The 23,005-nt window shown below is 40.3% G+C and overlaps 1 protein-coding gene across 1 annotated transcript in view; it reads right to left on the reverse strand.

Annotated features, from left to right (window-relative positions):
• The window catches only part of CGNL1 (cingulin like 1), a 70,603-nt gene extending 67,019 nt beyond the window's left edge, over nt 1–3,584 (reverse strand). The window contains exons 1-2 of the mRNA XM_077828320.1: nt 1,998–3,584; nt 755–849 (exon numbers count right to left, since the gene is read on the reverse strand). Coding sequence (XP_077684446.1) covers nt 755–849; nt 1,998–3,584 — 1,682 coding nt within the window. The remainder of the gene's footprint in view (nt 1–754; nt 850–1,997) is intronic.
• Between the last annotated feature and the right edge of the window lie 19,421 nt (nt 3,585–23,005).

The following is a 23,005-nucleotide window of genomic DNA, read 5'->3' on the forward strand; positions in this document are numbered from 1 at the left end:
CTCAGCTCACGTGTTGTGCCTTTAAACATTTTCTGAACTTTGACACCACAGGAGATACACTTGTTTTTTTTAAATTATCCGACCCACAAATTTATTTTTAATTTTTTTAAAAGTATATTTAATCTGATCCTGAACAATATACAGCATACAAATTCTGATTAGATGGGAATTCCGGGATTCTTTTGTAACCTTCAAGGACATTGCTGAGCTTCAGAATAGTGAAGTAATATAATTTTTAATTAATCTATACTTTTTGGTTTAGAGTCTAATTTTAATGATGTGTATTTAATTTATAATTTCTTGTAAGAAAGAAGGATTACATCATCCATCCATACAATCCAAGGTGGCGTTTTACTAAAACAATGGTCCCCGTGGCAACTAACTCTGCATGACAAATCAAAGACGTCTGCATTGGATACATATAGAACTGTATTTACAGAAGTTTTAAAAGTTGTTTTTAAAATAATTTTCTTTTTGTTATATATTCATATTAAGGGTGAAGTCTCCACTGTAATTTTTCAGCTATTATATGCTGTTACTTAATTGTTCCCTACGCATCACAATATTTTATGCTATAGAATATAAAACACATAGGAACAGACTGCTATGGGAATTAGGAATCTGAAAAACATCCAGAAGATTACAAGTACATACTTCAAACGACCAGATAACCTCTCCCAAAAAAATTAAATAAAAATCCTCAAGCAGATACAATCTCCAATTTCTACTGTAAAAGTTAATGAAGTTTACTAACCCTTCCTTAAGGTAATTGTAAAGGATCTGCTTAGCTGTCTCCTCATTTGTTTGTTGTGCGAGGTCTTGCTGGCCCTTTAACAGATCAGGAGTTGCCTAAAACCACAAGGCTGGATATCAAAATACAGACTCTTTCAATGATTTGCTTCCCACTTTTGCTTCTGCTTTGAAATTCTCCAGTCTATATATAGTAGAACCTCAGAGTTACGAACACCTGGGGAATGGAGGTTGTTCATAACTCTGAAACGTTCATAACTCTGAACAAAACACTCTGGTTCTTTCAAAAGTTTACAACTGAATGTTGGATTTAATACAGCTTTGAAACTTTACTATGCAGAATAAAAATGCTGCCTTTAACCATCTTCATTTAAATAAAACAAGCACAGAAAGGTCCTTACCTTCTGAAACCTTTAAAAAAACAAAAACCAAAAACCTTTCCCCTTATGTTTTAGTTGTTTACGTGTAACACAGTACTGTACTGTACAGTATTTGCTTTTTTTGGGGCGGGGGCCGGGGGAGGATCACTGTTGCTGATTACATACTTCTGGTTCCAAATTATGTGTGTGGCTGACTGGTCAGTTTGTAACACTGAGGTTCTACTGTAGTAATTTTACCAGAGAAGAAGTTCATTGAGGGCATAAGCCAATGCTCACGGAAGTCAATAGGAGTTTTCCCATTGACTTCAGTGGTTTTGGATCAGTCCTTATAAGTGAAAGATACAGTATGCTTGTTCTTATTCTGACAACTGTAAAAAAAAGTCACTGATCTTACTATAATCTTAAAATTACCAAGTATCTCTTTGGGACCATTGAAAGAAACAAGCGTACTACAATTCAGCAGACAGGAGAGAAACCTGTTTAAAAATATGCACATTTGGACCTTTTCCTTCATGTTATTATTTGCTGCAGTGAGTATGTTTTAGGCATCAATAACACATTATTTTACATCACTCCTAATCCCCACCCTTCTCCCTCCTCCAAACAGGAATGTGACTCTGTTTCTTAAACTTGGCTTTCTACAGCCTCATCCAGAGAACAACCGTTTACATTTATTGTTATTGAAACTCATCCTGTAGCCCTCCCTGAGATCAAACTTTCACTAAACACCATGGGAGTTTGTTCTAATGATAAACTGCAGGATCTGACCCACAGAAAATGTGCATTTTATACAGTGTTCATCAGACAGCTTTGACTTACACAGTGCAGGTAACTTAAGAGACAACATGTTTCGTATTGAAAAGTTACCTGTGTATTTGGTGTAGAAGAAAATGTTTTTACCAAGATCTTCTTTGCTCCTGGGTCGGGCGGGATTGTAATTCGATTTGGCATCAAGAGAGTAGAAATTACTGTTTTAACTTCCTCTTTTTTATTCTGTACTGGAAGTGTGGATGACCTAAACGTCAAACTTGCTCCGTTAACTTTATTTTCTTTCTGATATTGTAATGAATTGTAATGGCTATTCTGAATGTCTTGAGTGGTCGGTTGCAGTTTACTGACAGTTCGAGCAGCAACTTGTGTATCGGGGGAAGGCAACTTTTGTTCAAGAGATAATTGTTTCTGAAGGCAAATTTTTGATGGCCTTAGCAAGTGCTCAGTTGATTTACCCAAGTTTTTACTAAACTCATCTAAGTAATCTGAATTTACCTCCAGGCCTAAAGACAGTACACTGTCAACACTTCTTGATCTTTTATGATCATCTGGGTGAATTCTGTTTCTTTTTCCTGATCTACCTCTCCTCTGTGGACCAATTTTCCTATCAAACTTTTCAATTAGTTGATCAACTGCAGGAATTGAGCCAGTGTCAATATCACGGCCTGTTCCAGGCAAAAATGGGATATATCTTCTGTTTTCATGTCGATTAACGTTGTCTGCATAGATAGCATACTCTTGGTCATCAAGCAAAAACTTATACAAGGAATTTGCAGAAGTTGGAGTGGTTGATGAAGATGATGATCTTCGTGACCCATCCAATACTGGCCCAGCTGAATCTTGTCTGCCAAAAGAAAGAACATCTGGTCTACTTTTCCTTGTTTCTGTTTGGCCAGTTGGGCTAACATGTGGGGATCCTCCACTAGATGAAAGTGACTCGAATACATGCATTTCATTTGGACTGCTAGTAACACTGGGGCACTTGGACACATGCTTATTTTGGTCTTCCACTGCTATGGACTTGTTCAAATGAATTGTTTTCACATTTGATCTGGCTGACTCCACAAGCTGAGTGTTTTTCTGTAGGGTCACTACTTTCGATGAAGAAGTCCAAGGCTTTGTTTCAATCTTGCCTTCAACTTCAAGAGATTTAGACTTATTGCACACAGAAGATTGGTAGCTATCCAAGTTCAAGTTATTTTTTTCAGGATCATAGGGCTGTAAAAGCTCAGGATGCCTTTGAAAGTTCAACAAATTGGAGGGTTTTAATGTTCCATATTTAGAATCTGAGACTCCATTCTCTCCTTCATTGATATTGGTTTGCTTTAGGCTTTTAAACATACTAGGCTGTGTGGATTGTGTTCCAGGAAACTTTATTTCTTCATTATTTTTCTCCCCCAATTTAAGAGCAGTATTGGAGTTTGGAGCTGATCTATTAATTGTCTGAGATGCAACCTGCAGCCCATTTTCAGATAAAGATGGGTTTTCTGATACACACCCCTCTGTGTTGTTTAGCACTATGTAGGGATGCCCATCGATTCCTTGGACCCTAATACTGACACCATAAGATCCAGGCTTGGAGTGTTGTGTATTTCTAGCTTTGTGTGTCTCATCATTTGCAAGCTTGAGATGAACTCCATAGTCCCGTTGCACATGCTTGAAACCAGCAACATATGGCTCCATGATTAACACAGGTTTTCAGCTATGAAAAAAGGACATACAGATAAGATTTAATTTTGATTACGTTTGGTTATTTAATTAGAGAAAACGTACATGCTGACCAAAAATCACAATACTTATTTTTACAAATAAGAACTAAGAACACCAATCATTTATGGAATGTTTCCCTCTGTAGAGCTGGTGGAGGGAACAATTTAAATACAGAGAAAATGAAGCACAGAAAGTAAAATGGTTTACACAGGGTCTCAAAGCAAGTAAATGGCAGATAAGGACTAGAACCCATGTCCCTTTACACCTAGTCCACTGCTTCATACTCTGGACCATGGGTAGTCAATTACTTTTTGTCAAGGTCCAAATTTCTTAGTCAAGATATACCCAAGGTCCAGATTCCAGAGAAACATTTTTCATACCGCAATAATAATAGTGATAATAATAAGCAAATAAAAAGATTTAACAGTTCATTCAAAAGCATCTGGCAGTTTGGATTTGGCCCGTTGTCCGCCAAAGTAAAATGCTTTTAACTTTCAATGAGACACTTAAAAGGTTTGACATTAATTCCACAAATACAAATAAGTTATGGTGATAGACCCACTGGCGAGACCTCACTGAAAATTCTGAAAAACCAATCTCTTCATGTATTTATTTTCTGCATATTTTTCCCCCCTTTTTAATCAATCACATATTTCATGGCACCATTTCACTAGAGATTTCCAGATCTCCAAACCATAACCTAGAAGTGTTGAGAACGCTCCGATGTGCAAGGAGGAAAAAAGAGGATTTCATAGTTCTTGAACTAGTGTCTAACAGGTGTGATGAACCTTACATAATTTTTAGCAAAACACTGCCATTTTGCCAACTAACTGTGTTGACTCAGGGGATGTGATTGTATTGGAATGACTGTTAATGATGTAAATATAGCAATTGATTTAGTTGACACTGGCAAGATTGGCAAATATGGTAGTAAATGTAACCAAGCATCAATGTGTTTGAAGAATTAACATATGTCAGACCTTTCTCCTACAAGACGGAACAAGTTTGCCAGTTACTAATAACAGATTGCAATAGGTAACACTGCATTTTTACTGATTGCATAAAAGCTAATGTGGTAATTTCATAAAAAATTGGGCAAGAGTTCATGATTACATCTCATACTTGTCCTTAAGAAAATATATGTAGTCCAACCATAATATAAACAAAAGCAACTTCAATCACTAACTTTATTTACATCTGTTTTCCTGACAGTTCCATTTACCAATTATAATATTGCATAACTTGAAAACTGCAGGTAAAATACTGATTATAATAAAAAGTATTCTTGTATTGTCTTAAATGGTTTAGATATTTTTATTCCTATTTATTCAGTTAAGTGTGTCTGTGAAAGTGAATAGTGATGTGCAGCGAAATGAACTTATATGATACACAAAAGTTCAGAGTCAACGTGTGATGAAACTGAAATGAACATCTGACAATTGATGTGGGTCGGAGGTGTAATGCTGGTGTAGCGAACACTGGTGCAACCACTAGTTTTTCAGACATCAAAGTTTTTAAGTATAACCCTTATACCATGAGGAAACTGTTGGGATTCAAGTATTTTTTGATTTAACATAGCTATTATTCAGGATTTCTCTAGCTTTTTTATTGGAAGTACATACCCCTCCCACACAAATGTCAGACTGCAGCCAATGATTAGCATCAGCCCTACCAATAAGAGAATGGTAGCATGCCTCAGGAGAGGAAACATATAACCAGCTATTATTGGCTTTTAGATAGCTGAAGCAGTGAAAGAAGCTCCAACATCCTCATGCTTCCAAGCTCTGCTTTTATCTGTTTGGCTTTCAACATTGGTTTTCAGAAAAGGAAATGTGTCACTGTTTCCTATAGCTTTGCTATCCCGTGGCCTGCAAAAACTTTACTATCACTCCATCACATTTTAGTCTTAGGGCTTCTGAAAGCAAATTCCTTTTAGATCTATCACCTTATCTGCAGAACCCATGGTGCCACAAATATTGATTAATTATGCTATCAAAAACTAACTAAACAATCCTGCCATTGCTGTATCATTGCTTTTGGCTTGCTCCAGAAAACTCACCACCACCATACGGCATTGCAAACAGATTCTCTGCTGAGCAGTGGAAATGGAAAATATACTGTGAATATTCCCAAATTTGATATTTCAGTTATATCAGCTGAAGCACCAATGCTACTAACCCCAGATTACATGCACCAAAGCTGTTTTATTTCAAGGAAACATCAAACTAGAACAAACCTGAACCATAAAAATTAAAATGTGTTTTCTTTAAGAGCTATTTCTTTTGTTTTTACTTGAATTGTCTCTTTAAATATAAGATGTCCATAAGATCACCTACAGGAGGGATGGGGACAATAATTACAAACTACAGACAGAGTGCGAAATGCTTTAGTCTGCCAGAGGAAGATGAATTGTGGGTAGAAGGATTGTGGGTACGGGTAGGTCAGCACTACTGAAGTAAAAATAAGCAGTAAGACCCTGTCAGAGTTATGGGGCCTTTTAACAGGGCTAGGGCTCAGCTGCATCTGTACCAGACAGAATTTGCCTCCCCATGTGAAGGGAATTAAGGGTAGTTATGTGACAAAGTGTAACCCTAAGAAGCATTCAGTGCCAACTGGCAAAGAGTACACTGTTCTGTAACAGTAACTCCTGACAAACTCAATGCACCCACACATTGCTTTTATAATATTTATCCAGGCAGGATCAAGTGAGATCTCTAATAATAGGTTGTGTGATACTGATACTCATAATTGTTGCAAGATGTATGTACGGATATTAGTTGTCTCAAGTCTGAATCAAAACATGGGTGTCAAACAGGTTTTTTACCAGACAAAGGATGTATATTCACCTGTTGGCCTCAGTTCACATGTAAAACAAGCACTGTATATGAAGGCAACATGGAGCCAGCACACCAGGGAATAAACCATGGTGGGGTGGGAGGTGGGGGTGTCAGCCTGACTCTAAGGACAAAACAATGAACTTAGGGGATATAAGGAGGAGGCAAAAGTCCTTCACTCAGGAAAGCAAAAAGGACTGCGTTTTATGCATTCATGAAAGAGAAAGCCCAGCCATGTTGGTTGGAGACACTGGGAGATTGTTTTAGGCGAGAAACTACTTTAGACAAGGGTTTAGCCTGTTAAAGTTAACTTTAGACTCTAGAAAGCACATTATACTGTTTTATGTGAAACCATTTGTTTCGTTTGTTATCCTTACTCATTATCTCTTAAATCTTCACTTTTGTTAAGAAACTTATGATTGTTTTCACTATAACTGTATCTCAGTAGTGTGATGTTATATAGGAGCTGACTCTCAGTTGAATCAAACACATTTGTGTGTACACTATCCTTTGGGGTGGCAAATCTGGTAACTTCTGAGGGTGTTCAGTGATTAACAGCTGGACGCTACAGGGGAAGGCTTCTAAGGGTCTCAGAGATTGATTGCGTGCATTGGTATATTGGTTGCGTGCATTGTTAACCTGCAAGGTAAAGTAAGGGCTCCACCAAGAGGAGATTGTCAGGGTGTCTGGGAGTCCACACCCAGTTAACCACAAGCAAGTAGCTCTCTCGCTGAGCAGGTGGGTAACAAGGTGACCAAGAAAGTGTCCCACAAGGGTCACGTGACTGAATCAAGCCGCTGAGAGATCAGAGCAGTCTGTGGCTCAGATAGCAGGGAGAGCAGATCTGTGAGTTAGCACTCCATTAAGAGCAGGTGGCCCAATTAGGAGATCAGTCTGGGAAAGTATCGGAAGAGCTCCAGGAGAAGGAGAACACATGGCCATTTTGGATTATGGGCATATAGGCCAGGCGTTTAGTTGTTCCAGGGATGGTCATACTGGGTGGGCATGTGTTCTCCTATATACCATTTTGTGTGGGAGTGCAGTGTCCCTTTCCGACAAGGGAAAGAAGAGACTGATCAGAATCCAAGAAAAGGGCTGAATACAAGGTGAAAGAGAACAGATCTTCAGAGGGAAGGTTGTGCCCACTGGAAGAGTCTGGGGAAGAAGACTTGATCTTGACTGTATACTGGACTTTGAGTCAGTGGCGGATTAGCCACTGGGCCCACGGGCCCCGGCCAACTGGGGGGCCCCGGAGCCCTAGCCGCTGGGCAGAGGAATCCCCTGATCCCACTCCATGGTAGCAACACTGGGCGGGGGAAGCCGCTGAGCCCCAACCCTACTCCCCAGCAGTAGTGCCAGGGGGGTTAGGGTGGGGGAATCCCCCCAGGCGGCCCCGGCCTGACCCCGGCAGAAGCCGTGGGGTGGCAGGGGAAGGTCCCAGAAGCACTGGGCAGGCAGGGCAGGAGAAGCCCCAGTGCCCCGACCCTGCTCCCCCGCAGAAGCACGGGAGAGTTACGGGGGAAGCTCCTGCACCTGGATCCCTGCTGCAGCCCTGGGACTGGAGGAGCTCTCACTCCCTGCTGTACCCCAGGGCTGTAACAGGGGACATAGCTTCTCCAGTCTTGGGGTCACAGTGAATGCAGGGAGGCAGAAAGGAGCAAAAGGGGTTGTGGGGCTCTAGGGTTGCCCACTCTGACTGAAGCTATTATGGGAGATTTTTTTCTTCCAACATAACAATGTCATTTTCTTTAAATATCCTATTAAAATCTCCTGGATTGCTTTCAATAGTCATCAGGAGATTGATTCCGATTCCAGGAGACTCCAGGCCAAACCTGGAGAGTTGGCAACCCTAAATGGGGTGACCCTGGGTGGAACAAGAGTGAGCCCTGGGGAAGGGGCAGAAAGGGGTGGGGCTCTGGGCAGGGCCGCAGGCGGATGGGGCAGAACAGGGACAGGGTCACAGGCAGAAGGGGTGGGGAGGGGTCCCCCCCACTTGCTCTGGCCCAGGGCCCCAGGAAACCTTAATCCGCCTCTGCTTTGAGTTAAACCCTGGAAAGGGTGAACTTTTAGACTTAGCCAGGGGGCTAAGTCATTGCAGCAGCCTGACCGCTCTGTGAGTACTGGGACAAACACTAAGGGGAAACTGAGACAGAGCCCTCACTGGGTTCGGCGAGACCCCGTTACAGACCCTGTGACTGTTAAGTCAAAGACAAAAGCAGAAGAGGAACTGCTTCAAAATTACTATGGCAAAATAATTTTAAACTTGCTATTGTTTAATAGACCAATATCAGACAGGTAAAACCATTACACTTTCCCTGCTACCAATGACATTTTTCCAGTGAAATAATGGATTTAAATATTGAAATTTTTATACTGCAAGACTGGTGCTTCATTTTTTCCTCTTTTAGGTATCTGTCTTTAGGAAGCAATGTATTAGTGGAAGATGCAAACAGACATCCATAAACAAAGGTGGCAAAACACAATGGTGTAATGCCATTGATTTCCATAGTTACATCACAGACCCTAGCCAAACTTATGTGTTGCATATTACACAACTCTCTCGGTCCACTCTTGCTGCTACTTGTACCAGTGAAGGTGCTGTTCATATCATATCTACTGGCAGTGGTGCTCTCTCCAAAGAATTCTTCTAGAATAGTAAATTGCTGTAGATTACAATTAATACAGAACTCTGTACAAAGCTGTCACAACATAAAAATTAGAAGAACAAGCGTTTGTTGCTCCCCTTTCATCTCAAACCCAGCACAGACCAAGAGCTTATCTGCAATGAGGATTTCAGCCATTGGTGGCCCGCCACTGATATAGCTGCGCATAGCTAGTGTAGAAATGCAAAACCATGATTAGCACCAGTGCTGCTTATTACTAGTTTCAAGCAGGCTTACCTCAGTCAGTGCCTGGACACCAACAGCTATACCTTGGGCAAATCCCAAGTGCAGACAAGGCTTAACATACAGACAATTTTCATAAACTCTCATAAGAGCACCACTGAGGGGAGACTATACCACTTGGATTATAGCAAATATTCCTGAAAACAGCATTTCATCTAGCTCTAGGGTTGAGTGGACTGATATACTAGCCAAAAGATACTGAACCAAAGTGCCTCAGAATGGAGACTGATTAAATGCCACATGCTACTCAAAACTGACAATCGATGGGAGTGCTCAGAACAACTAGGAATTCCTCAGGATATAGAGCTCAAATCCCATAAGCTGTCAGAACTGCTGTCCTGTGCCAAAGACCCACAAAACGATCCTAATGAACCCACTTTCAATCTTTGTGGATCTCTGAGAATAGCATGCCAAGAAGCCCTGGGTAACTAAATGCTCACCAAGCCCCAGACCAACATTAAAAAGAAGTATGCAGGAACCCCTACCACAGATATCATGGCAATAACAGAAAATAGAAACCAGGGCTACATAAGGAAGTGAATGGAAAGAGGGATTCTTGGGTTTTCCAAGAGAAGCATCACAAGATGTGTCAGGAAGTCAAATGGCCAGAAGGGACGCACAATAAAGACATCAAAACAGAAAACTTTAACAGTTTCATTCACCTCCTGTATCTCAGCAAAAACTGCCCCTTCAGATGTTATGACTGACAGGAGGGTTTCAGACAACATGCAGAATTTGATCCATTTTTTCAGACTAAAAGGACAGTTCAGCTCACCATTAACCAGCCAACTAGTCTGCTAGTCACCAGCCAGCTAAACTTCTTCTCAATGGACACCCTTCCCACCTTGGCCTAAAACCAGCCACAGCTCCTAGTCAATCTCAGGGTCCCCTTCTCCCAAGGCATTGGGAATTTGTCCTATTTAGCAATTTGACAGGTTTCAGAGTAGCAGCCGTGTTAGTCTGTATTCGCAAAAAGAAAAGGAGTACTTGTGGCACCTTAGAGACTAACAATTTGTTAGTCTCTAAGATGCCACAAGTACTCCTTTTCTATTTACAAGTATTTCCTTTTCTCAATAAGCTCGTCTCCCAGCTCTGATGCCAGAGGGCCAATCGACGGTCCAAATGACAAAAGACAGCCTCATTGACCAAATTTTTCCTGGACTGTAAAAACATTGGGTAAACTAGCTACCATTTCTGCCAGATGTTGTTAGTTTCAATACAGGGAAATAAAATAAACAACATGGAATTTGAATTCTCTTTAAGACTTCCAGGAACACGAAGAGTCATTGAACAAAAGAAAGGGCGAAACAGGGAAGGCCAGGGGAAAGGAAAAAAATGCAAGAGGATGAACAATGGAAGGAAATGACAAATTCTCCTAAGTTTCATTTTTTCAGGTCTCCAATTCCATACGTTTCCGCATAATATTGGAGTTTCCTTTCTCATTGTGTATGATATTATCTTGCAACAACTACACAGCTTCCAGGTATTATGATAACAGAGATACAATGACAAATCTAATACAATAGACATTTGCCTCATCATACTGAGTCTGATCCAAAGCACTTTGAAAACACTGGAGAGACTCCCACTGTTTTCAGTGGGCTTTGGATCAGAACCTTAAAAAGCAACATTAGCACTGAATACTTGCTGGCTAACAAAGCATGGAAGAAAAAAAGACTATCTACACAGCTCAGTAAATTCACAAAAAGCAAATAAGTAGATAAGAACCAAACGGCACTAACTACGGTAGCAAGTCTCTGGAAGAACAGGACAAAACCCAGATGTTCAGGCTCTCAATCCTGTGCTTTAAACTCTAATCCATGCTCCCTTTCTCTGAACACATCATGGTCTTGAAATGAACTGAAAAACTGCAATAAGAGTAAAGAGTGTTTTAAATACTTTAGTTAATATTTTCAGAAAATGTAAACAAATCTAGAAAAATATTTAACTCTAAAAAAGGAAATCTAGTTTGCAGAAACCAATACGTTGTAACAATACTAGTCTCCTCAAAATCAGCTATGGCATATTTGCATGTATTTACACAGGAGAAACATGCTCAATATTTAATTAGCAGGATGTACATGTGATTCAGGGACCAAAGTGTTAATATGCATGAAACAGGCTCTTTGTTGACTTTAGCTAGACAGCAAAAGCCACCAATGGCAAAACAGAAGAAATGCAAACAAAACTACTCAATACTTGAAAGCTTTCAATAGCATACTAGCAAATGTGGTTTGATATTACAAAACCATGTGTTTAGTAGTCCTCAAAGAAGAAAAAGAAAGTTACTACTACTGACAAATTAAGATTAACAACTAATCTCCACAAGAAAAAGATATGAAACTTTAAGGCTACGTCTACACTTTAAGGTCTCCCGTGTAGCCACTCTATGTCAATGGAAGAGAGCTCCCCCATTGGCATAATTAAACCACCTCCAATAAGCAGCAGTAGTGGGAGAGCATCTCCTGCCGACATAGCGCTGTTCAAACCAGAACTTCTGTCAGTGAAACTCATGTTCTTTCTCACACCCCTGATCAACAAGTTTTCCTGACAAAAGTACTAGTGTAGACATAGCCTAAGAAATGATCATGCAAATCGAACAACCAGGGCCGGCTCTAGGATTTTTGCAGCCCCAAGCAAAAAATATTTTTGGCCGCCCCTGCTTTTTTTTTGTGCCCCCTCCACCCCCGGCTCCGCCCCAACTCCACCCCTTCCCAACCCCTTCCCCAAATCCCCGGCCCCACCTCCTCCCTGGGGCGTGCCGCGTTTACCCCCCCCCATTGCTTCCTGTGGCTCCCCCCCACACGCCACACCCTAGCTCACCTCTGCTCCGCCTGCTCCCCTGAAGACACCGCCACTCCACTTCTCCCCCCTTCCTCTCAGGCGAGGGAGAGGCAGCACGTTCAGGGGAGCAAGCGGAGCGGAGGTGAGCGGGGCAGGGGAGAGCGCAGGAAGTAACGGAGGGGGAGGTAGAGGAACCACTCCCCGCCCCAGCTCGCCTCCGCTCAACCATCGCCGCCTCCCCCAAGCGCACCGCTGCTCGGCTTCCCCCCCTCCCTCCCAGACTTGCCGCGCATGAAACAGCTGTTTCGTGCGTGGCAAGTCTGGGAGGGAGGGGGGAGAAGTGGAGCGGCGGTGGCGTGCTCAGGGGAGCAGGCGGAGGCGAGCTGGGGCGGCGGGGGCACATTTCGAAGGGCGGCATGGCTGGCTCTGGAACGCTGCCCCTAGAAACGTGCCGCCACAAGCACCTGTTTGTTTTGCTGGTGCCTAGAGCCAGCCCTGCAAACAACATAAACAATCAGAGCTTAAAATTCTCAAATCATCACCAACGAATGTTTTGTTTTTGCAGTGAAACTTCTGAGTTTCACCGCAAAAAGTCATTGGCAAGTAGACGCTTCCATAGTTTTTGTGCAAAAAAGAGACTTTTTCCACTTTAAATGGCAAGTGTCCTAACTCAATGGACATGGGGAGTAATCACTAGAGGCAAAGACACTTTGTAAAGGTCTGGGGAACTTTAAAGGTTAACATGGGGAAGACTGCTGCTGTTTCAGTTCTGTACATCCATCTCCAACACTATCAGTTTGGTACCTTTCACACACACCGCTGCTATTCAAATGGAATAGTTCTCTTGTGTAATATAAAGGGACTGAACTTTTTTAGAGTCACATAATAGGATTTGTTTCAAAGGTTTAATAAAAAGTGGAAAATGATACAACTGTTGTTAAACAATGGAAAATTGTCGTTGTTAAAAGTGGAAAATGATACAATAAATGTGCATGCATCTTTAAAGCACTGTTGACCTCAATTTGTCTCATACCCTTCTAATTCAGAGACACTATTCATCCTCTTCTGGTTGTATTTACCTTCCTGTATGTGCAGCAACAATAAATATTCAGATCCTGTACTTGGTATATCCTCGGAACAAAAATTTGTGTGAAGAATGTGGATTTGATTAGATTGCTCCGTATCAGAAACAAACAAAAATACACCCAATATTATTAGCTTAGCTGTAGAGAATATACAAAAGAATGACCAGTGTTATTTCTGGAATGCAAACGCTGATATCATAACAAGTTTTTCTGCAATAATTTGCAACAAGAAGTTTGTAACTGGCAAAAATTACAACCCATTGAGAACTACAAAAAGTCTTCCTTCATGCATTAGGTATTTTCAATTGCTGTTTGGGATGAATATATTTTCCTTTCAGAATGTCACCATAATATTATGTATACTTTAAACACCTCATAAATATTGAGTCACAAATTTTAAAGAGTACCTCAGAGAACAATAACATAACTTTATACAGATTGGTAATTATGGTTTGTTATAGACATGAAATAACACAAACATAGGTCTTTTTTGTGAAAAATTATTAAATCAACTCCTCCATATAGGTTTGCATCACTTAAAAAATATTCAGAAAGTTTTCTGATCTTCTTACAATTTACTCTCAGAAAGAGCTACTATAGATAGCATTTTTATTGAGAAAGAAAAATGCCACAACAGCATTGAATTCACCAACCATGGTGCATGGCGGTATAGTCATACTGTATTTTAATAGTACTTTCATTCAAGATAATACAGATAAAAATCAAGGTGCCTAATTAATGTATGTCCAGAAATAAAAACTCTCTTTGCCAGTCTGATAACTGAAAGGCTCTGCTTCTAAATTGTATTTTGTAGCTTGGCATCTGTCAACTGACAAAAACCAGACCAAACCAAACCTAACCATGAAATATACAAGCATGTTGAAATGTCATTAAAAATGTAGGGAAATTGTACATATTGGGTTTTATTTTAAAACCTTTATGAAAATACACTCTTTGATACTTTATGTCACAGTTTTAAACAGATGTTCCTTGCATTTAAACTTTCAGACAGAAAACTAACTTCTAGTGCTGATAATGGATTATTTATATTGACATACAAGTCTGTGCATCAGATGCGATATGACAGGACAGTCTTTATTGCGTTATTTGGTTTACGAAAGGAGGTTAAAAATATTTCTTTTCTTTAGTGGGTCAGTTATTATTTTCTTACAATTATTTGTTAAAGAAAAAAAGCTATGTTTATCAAGGAAGAAAATTCAAGGTCTGGGATTTCTCTCATACTAGCTACTTTTGGTTTGAGTATCACATTTTTGCTATGTAGTTTCAAAGGAGTAAAACTGAGTGGTGCTCTGTAAGGAAAATACACAAAGTTCTTTTCAAATGCATAAGAGATATGATTTTCAGTAAAGATCGGAGCAGTGTTTTTACATAACTTTTCATGAGACTGATTTTTAAGATCACTATTTTCATTACTTAATAAAAACAAATTCCTCTCTCTTGTTTGTGAAGTAAAAATTATCACAAGGGTGTGTACTGATTCAGCTGCTTATGGGAAGTAATTAATTCTAACAAATTGCTTACTTTTCAAAATATTCTACTTGCTGCAATTAAATAGAAAATGTATAGCCCAGAATAGACAACCTCCAACATTTTTTGAAGATCAAAAATTTAGTTGCAATTTAGAACAATACATTTTTTTGTTTTCTGGCTGGCACCATTGTTCCAGTGCTTCATGTTATGCCAAATTTTATTGAGCAACACTTTCACCTGGAGAATTTGAAAACAGTCCAAGAAAGTAATAGCTTGGCTTTTTGCAGTTGTATTGTATTGGACTAAGCAGCTGGATTTACTCACCAACAAGCTTTCTAAATCCAATCATCATCTCAGGTTAGTCCAAATTTTACAGGGGCATTAAATTAAAGATCCAGGGGACCTACTCAGACAAGAGTGAAGCCAGTTCAACTCCACTGATACTACCAAGCAAAGCCATTGCAAAAAGAGGTTATGTCAAAAAAATTGTCACACTACACATTTTAATTGTGTAGTGTGACACAATTGTCACACTACACATTTTAAAGAGTACCTCACAGAACAATAACATAACTTTATACAGATTGGTAATTATGGTTTGTTATAGACATGAAATAACACAAACATAGGTCTTTTTTGCCTTTACTTGTAATTTCAGCCAAAGGATTCTATTTAATCAAAGCACCTCAATTAACATTTTCGGGAGGAATGAAGGAGATGGATTTCAAAGTGAATTTATCCCAGATTCAGCCATCATTGGGCATGATCCTGCAAATAGGACCTTGTATATGGTCCCTTCCTCCCACCTGGAGTCCCTCTGAAATTTGGGTGGGAGGAAGTGTACAAGCACATGGTTCTGTTTGCAGCATCAACCCCATAATTTATGGGACTGTTTATGTGAGCAGGGCTGCAGGATCAGGTACTTAAGTAGTTCATAAAATGCCATTTTGCCAGCTGCTTACTTTGGTTCAGATGAAACCTATATTTTATGTCAATTTGTATTATAATCCCCATTATAATACAGGGGATTATAAACATTTCTGTGGGGCTAAACCTTGGTACTCACAATCTTTTCTTTATTTAAAACAAAAATATTTGAATCTTTTACATAATTGTATCACATTTTTAAATGCTTACCAGATCTGGACAATAGTTACCAAAACCCCCCACAACATTCTCATCACTCAGAAATTGTTTAATTTTTCAAATGAAATTGTTGATTTTTTTTTTTTTGGCAATAATAGGAACCAGACCTATTTCTTGTTTATAAAAAGAATCTATCCAGATAAGCTCTAATGTTTGAAAATTCAATACTGCTCTTTATAATGTATGTTCTTCTATAGCAGATGGTTCCTAGGATGTGATACGATAGTTCATAAAGCACTCTGGCAGAGGCACACTGAAGGTTTAACTGGTCAAAAGTCCATTTTAAAAGTGCTAGAAAACATGTTTCTTCGCAGCTGCTACTAACCTTTTTTAAAGGCAAATGACATGGACTTTATGAGACGCTGCTTTACAAGAAATAACTTTTTGAAATCCTGTAATTCAGAGCCCCATGCTCTCCTCCATGGCTACCCACAGAAGAGAGAAGCACTGTCATACAACATGCTCTCCCCCCCACAACACCATAGAAGCCCATCCTCCATGGAGGGTCTGCAGGTTCCAACCTTCATGGAATTGAAGGGGGCAAGTAATTGTGCCAACTGGTCTCTCGCAGATTTTCCTGCACCAAAATCTGCAACCTCAAGCTATATTAGATTGTGTTGCTTCTCCCTTCACACCGTGTACCACCTCACACTCTTTCTAGGAGGGAGGGGGGATAAATAGGAGGAGTTAGCCACATCGTGGACAGAGACAGGAAACAGCTTCAGCGGGAGCCACCTGTGAAGATGCCCCTTGCCTTCTGCAGATTCTCCAAGGCTCTCATTGATCTCAGAGGATTTGCAGATTGAGTCTTCTTATATGGGAGAGTCGGGGGCAGGACATACCATGCCCCTTCAACAGAAGAGCAGTAGTAAACCAACTCCTGTAGAGGAGAATGGGGCCCTAAATAGGGTTCCAGGTATCTGGTTTTCGACCGGAACATCCAATCGGAAAGGGACCTTGGCAGCTCCACCAGCTGGTGTGGAGCTGGCAGGCTCCCCACCCGTCTCCATGTGGCTCCCAGGAAGTGGCCAACACGTCCCTCTGGCTCCTAGGCATAGGGGCAACCAAGGGGGCTTCACGCAATGCCCCTGCCCCGAGCACCAGCTCTGCAGCTCCCATTGGCCAGGAACCACAGTGTTCAGTGGAGTGAGCGGGGGCACGGCCTTGGAGAAGGGGCAGGGCAGGGGCAAGGGTGTTCGGTTTTGTGTGATTAGAAAGTTGGCAACCCTACCCCTAAATCTTTACATGAATACTAACAATTCTGAGCCGTTAGGGTCTAGCATGGCAAATGACATTCAGTCACATGGTAGTTATTTTCAATAAATCTTTTAGTTTTTGTGCTATTTTATGGCAGAGAGAGAAAATAATTCACTGCCCATAGTATTTAACTGCTGCAGTAACACAGTATTTACTATATCAGGTTAGACTTCTGACCATCAAGTCTAGCACCCTACCTCAAACAACTACCTAATGCTTCACTTGATGAAGAATGGGAAATTAGACCAATGGCTTTTAAAATATTTGTTTCCTTTTGTGAGCAGCCAAAAAAAGCTTCATATCCCAGCTTCTCTCCCTACCCATATGAAATGAAAAACCCTGTAACAGATTTCATACTTGCACAGTCATGGGTAGCTAGGAGCCCTGACCATACAGCATGTATTATTCACAGCTCAGAAGGCGGCAGTACCACCACCTCACTGAGAGATTTATGCTTGGTATCACACACTGATGGGGGACTAAATCAAGGCTGAAGGCCACCTTGAAGACTGGGATGGTTTATGACGACAGGCAGAATACAAGCATACTACTATTAATTCTACAAACTGCCCACAAAATTGCATTAGTGTTCTATATTCTGCACAAAATGTTATAGAGAGATGAGATCACTTTGAAACGGAGCATTGATGCCCCTTGCATCCACCAACTCGAAAAATAAAACTCTCCTCACAATCCTGAAACTTCTAGAAGAGGAACACCTGCCGTTCCCAGCTACCATTGAACTTAAACCAGGGCCAGTCCTGGGTTTTACAGGAAACCTATGTAAAGTAACCCCACCTAGCAATCACTTCATCTATGACCAGGTTTCCCATCTCTACACAATCATGTTGTCCTGGACTCCAGCTGCATTTTTATAACCCCTCATTGTATCCTTATGAAGGGGTCTGCTCCCTTATCGACCCTCACCCTTGCAAGAACCAGAAAGCCAGGAGATTGAGCCAAAGCCAATTTTCCAGATGGGAAGCATAACTTGGGAATTAATTCTCTGCTACGACATGCAGGTATCAGACAGGAGAGCCTGAGCTGGGCCTTGCTACTAGGTCCTGTGGGTGAGTAATGTGGGATCTCTGGAGAAGTTGATCCCTATTCACTCACAAATCACTATGAGCGACCATGAATGAGGTGGAGTCCAATGTGTGGAATTTTGTGCAGATTATTTAATAAGAATTTGCATATAACCATAACTTTCAGCTGTGTAGACACAGTGCTGGTGAAAGACATGGACTGGGTGCCCTGGTGAATTAAGCCCTCTGTTTATCCAACAGGCCTCAGCAGGGCTATCTTCTCACATACACTGCCCTGGAAGCATGCATGCCTCAGTCCAGATCGGGAGGTGGAAGAGAATATCTTCTAGAGGAACAGGGGTAGTTCAGTTTCCATGGTCTACGGCATGCAGTTCTTGGCTTCTGCTGACTCTGCCAGTTAGTATAAAATTAAAGCTGGACAGAAAACAATCTTGCCCTCCTGAGAAAAATTTCAAATTTTTGAAAAACTTTAATTACTATTTGGGATGAAAGGTCAAAAAGTGGAATGCCAAGAAGTCAGGAACCATGGGAGCCCAGGGAGGTTCAAGAGCTGTGATGTGGGAGCTGAAACTGAGACCCTCCAAACTAATCACACTATCCCTACTGGCAACTTACAGTGAAAGGCTCAATAGCACCTTAGAAAAGCCCTGAGTAAATCCTAATATCACACCTTCAAAAATGAGGACAGCTATCTGGGAAAAAATGGATTTATTAAATCAAGTTCTGACCTTTAAGATGCTTGCACAAACAGGTTGGTTCACTCTCTGCTCACACAGGCAAAATCTCCTACACCCTGCTTTTAGTCTTCCTCAAACTTTGTAATTAAGTGCACCACCCTGTTCTTGAAGGAACAGCTCTCATTAACCAAAATACAATTACTATACATATAACAATAAAGCAAATATTAACATAATATCCAACTTCACTTCTAAATACAATATTTTCCAGTATGAAATCAACTGTAGCTATTCTGAAGTCCTCGCACTTATGACTTTTCCCTACATGGGTTTGAACATAGGAGATTTAGATCATAGAACAGACCTCCTGCACTCCAACTATAGGAGTAACTCTTGTGGGGTAGGCACATTGTTATCTTCTATTAAGTCCAGCATACCGTGGAAGGCACAACACATACTCTGCCAATGGGTTACACAACTGAAATGTTGGGTGTCAGGATTTCTGGTTATGTTCCTGGCTCCCGGAGTGGAATATAGTCACACTAGTGATTAGAGACAGCACAGCCAACTATAATGATGACCCTCTTTGAGTTATCTGCAGGGAATGAACCTGGGACCTCTGGATCTAGAAGTATGAGCCTCTACTACTTGAGCTAGAGAACCAGGTCCATTAGCAAAGAGGTAACAGAAATCACACAAACCTGTAGGAGTCCAGCCACTACAATTGGTTGGGTATTTTCCATTGAAAAATGGTGGTTTTGTCAAAATCTTCAATTTTTCAGTCTCGAAAATCAAAATGAAATATTTGATTTCAAGTCAGTTCAACCCAAATTGGAATATTTTAGTTTTTTAACTTACCCAAAACATTTAGTTTAAAATCAGTTCAACAAAACAGTTAGCTGCATATCCATATCAGCTCAATCATGTACAGGAGTTGTCGTTCAGGCCCCATATTCTCCTATGGGCCAGGCTCCATGGGGGACTACCTCTCCCAGAATTGCAATGCAGCTTTCCCTTTGACCGAGCTGTGTGTGTTACCACCATGGGAGTCACATGACTCTAGGTTCCTTATGGGAGACATATAGTCCAGCCATGGAGCCTGGCCCACAGGGGAGAATGGGAGCATCAGGCTTCTGAATTGCATCTCTCCTAAGGCAATGTGCCACTATGGGAAAATGCAGTTCAATATCGAACTGACTCAAAACAGTTTTCTTTAAACAACTATTTCTTTAAATTATCCATTTTCTTTACATTACTAATACTCAATCCATTAGTTAAAATGTCAGTACACCTGTCACCAGGTGACAATATAGGAGACTTATCTATTGGCCTTGCTTACTGCAAAAATTAAAGCTTTATTTTTTAATTGTAACCTCCTGACTTTTTCCTACAACACACTGAATTATGATGTATTACTGTCATGCTATTAATTTTATATTATTAAATAAAAAAGCCATCATTTTAAGCCAGAAAAAAGGACATTTCCAAATACACCAAATGTTAATCAAAAGCAAATCTGTAATTAAATTAAATTCTACCAATTTATAAACCATCATGAATCTAAAATGTAATTGTGAATACAATTTATTCTTCTGTAATTTTTCTGTTTCTATTCATCCTGGTCTACATACAGATTTTGTTATCAATATAATAGCGTTAGCTGGGGCTGGGTTGTTTTTTTTTTAATGGAAATAGTTATACTAGTACAATCTCCAATGTAGATACAGTTATACCAATATCAGTGTGCTTATATTAATATAAACTTATTTCCCTTCTAGTACAAGATAAGCTATAGAAGTATAAAACACTTTTATTCCAGTATAATGGCACCCACACTTGCGGGGTTCTACTACTTTAGCTGAACCGGATAGTTAAAGCAGTACAACTTCTCTGTATGTACAAGGCCCTAATGGATCTTCGAATACTAAAAAAAAAACCCCAAACCCAAACTCTAAACACTTATCTCAGTATTAATTGTATATATATGCTCACATTCAATTTCTCCTTTGATTTTCTCCCAAACTTACAAAAGAATTGAAGAGAAATGTGTACCCAGCTATGCTACTAAGTAGAATTTTGTCTTCTACTGCTAATGCTGATTTTGTATAATCCTGTTAAAGTACAACCAAAAAAATGGCAACAACTATAGCTGAATAATATGGGGACACTTACAGGTTCTAAAAGAAGTTTGTACTTTCAAGTACAATAGCTGGTTTGTATCCAAACATCTGATACGACCCACCCTTTCTCCACAAGAGGTTTTTCGTTGTTTTACTACATTTTCCTCCAATTGTGAATCTTGAAAGCTTTTTATTTTGTTCCAAAAGAAATTATCTTAATACAGCTCAATGATATCATTGTTGTGTAAATAAATAGAGTATCCTGTACATATTTTTAGAAGCCTAGAGGCAAAATCTGAAGTTTGTAAAAGAAAGTCTTTCAGAAAATCTTTCTTACAGAAATGTAAACAAAGACTGCTCTCAGTCTGTTTAGGGATGCTTTGCCAGTGCTGCAAGGACACAAAACGTCTTTATATTCCTTAAAGGGTGATAAAAAACAAATTCCTTCAAAGAGAACCTGAGGCCTTGTCTACATACAATAATTGTACTGCTTAAATAATATTGGTTATAGTTAAAGCTGTACAACATCCTTTGTGTGAATCGCAGTTATACCAGTATATAGTTTATTTGGATTCAGAAACAAGAATAAACTACATCAGTAGAAGGCACCTTTGTACCAGTACACCTGTATTCACACTAGGGGATAAACTCGTATAACTATATCAGTAAATAAAGAAATAAATTTTCTACCCATAACTGACATAGTTATGGTCCTGGGGCCAGTTTTGTTCAATATCTTCATTAATGATCTGGAGGATGGCGTGGACTGCACCCTCAGCAAGTTTGCAGGTGACACTAAATGGGGAGGAGAGGTAGATACGCTGGAGGGTAGGGATAGGCTACAGAGAGACCTAGACTAATTAGAGGATTGGGCCAAAAGAAATCTGATGAGGTTCAACAAGGACAAGTGCAAGTCCTGCACTTAGGATGGAAGAATCCCATGCACCACTACAGACTAGGGACCGAATGGCTCGGCAGCAGTTCTGCAGAAAAGGACCTAGGGGTTACAGTGGACGAGAAGCTGGATATGAATCAACAGCGTGCCCTTGTTGCCAAGAAGGCCAACGGCATTTTGGGAGGTATAAGTAGGGGCATTGCCAGCAGATCGTGGGATGTAATCATTTCCCTCTATTCGACATTGGTGAGGCCTCATCTGGAGTAGTGTGTCCAATTTTGGGTCCCACACTACAAGAAGAATGTGAAAAAATTGGAAAGCATCCAGCAGAGGGCAACAAAAATGATTAGGGGGTTCCAAAGAGGATGGATCTAGACTGTTCTCAGTGGTAGCAGATGACAGAACAAGGAGTAATGGTCTCAGTTGCAGTGAGGAGGTTTAGGTTGGATATCAGGAAAAACTTTTTCACTAGGAGGGTGGTGAAGCACTGAAATGCATTACCTAGGGAGGTGGTGGAATCTCCTTCCTTAGAGGTTTTTAAGGTCAGGCTTGACAAAGCCCTGGCTGGGATGATTTAGTTGGGGATTGGTCCTGCTTTGAGCAGGAGGTTGGACTAGATGACCTCCTCAGGTCCCTTCCAACTCTGATATTCTATGATTATACTGGGACAACTGTGTCTAGACCAGGCTTTATAAAAAGAGCTTTATATAACCATTCATCTAAAATAGTATACAAGGCTGATTCCTTGGATAGAGAACAAATGTTTGTAGCCTGGAACAAGCGAATGGGGATTATCCACACTAGACTTTACAGACACGTTTGGCACCTCGAGTTAATGGGTAATCAATTAACTTGAGGTACAAAAGTCTACTGGAGACAAGCCTGGGGACCTATCCCAATAGGTAGTTTTAGTACCCAAACAGCATCAGGCCCACATGCTCCAGCAATGGGCACATAATAGATTTTTTTAAAATCAGTAAATGCAATATATGCTGTTTGTTTCCTCATGTTTCCGCTTATTTACCTTCAGTTCAAAATATTATTCTACATTTTTTTCCCCCTTCATTTTACAGATCGAGTCCCTTAGTCCAGTTTTCACTAGAAACTCAGGAAATTCAGTTAAGGTTTCAATGAAAAGCAACCCAAATATGTT

This window comes from Eretmochelys imbricata, chromosome 10 (assembly GCF_965152235.1).
Source record: "Eretmochelys imbricata isolate rEreImb1 chromosome 10, rEreImb1.hap1, whole genome shotgun sequence".
NCBI classification, from domain to species: domain Eukaryota; kingdom Metazoa; phylum Chordata; order Testudines; family Cheloniidae; genus Eretmochelys; species Eretmochelys imbricata.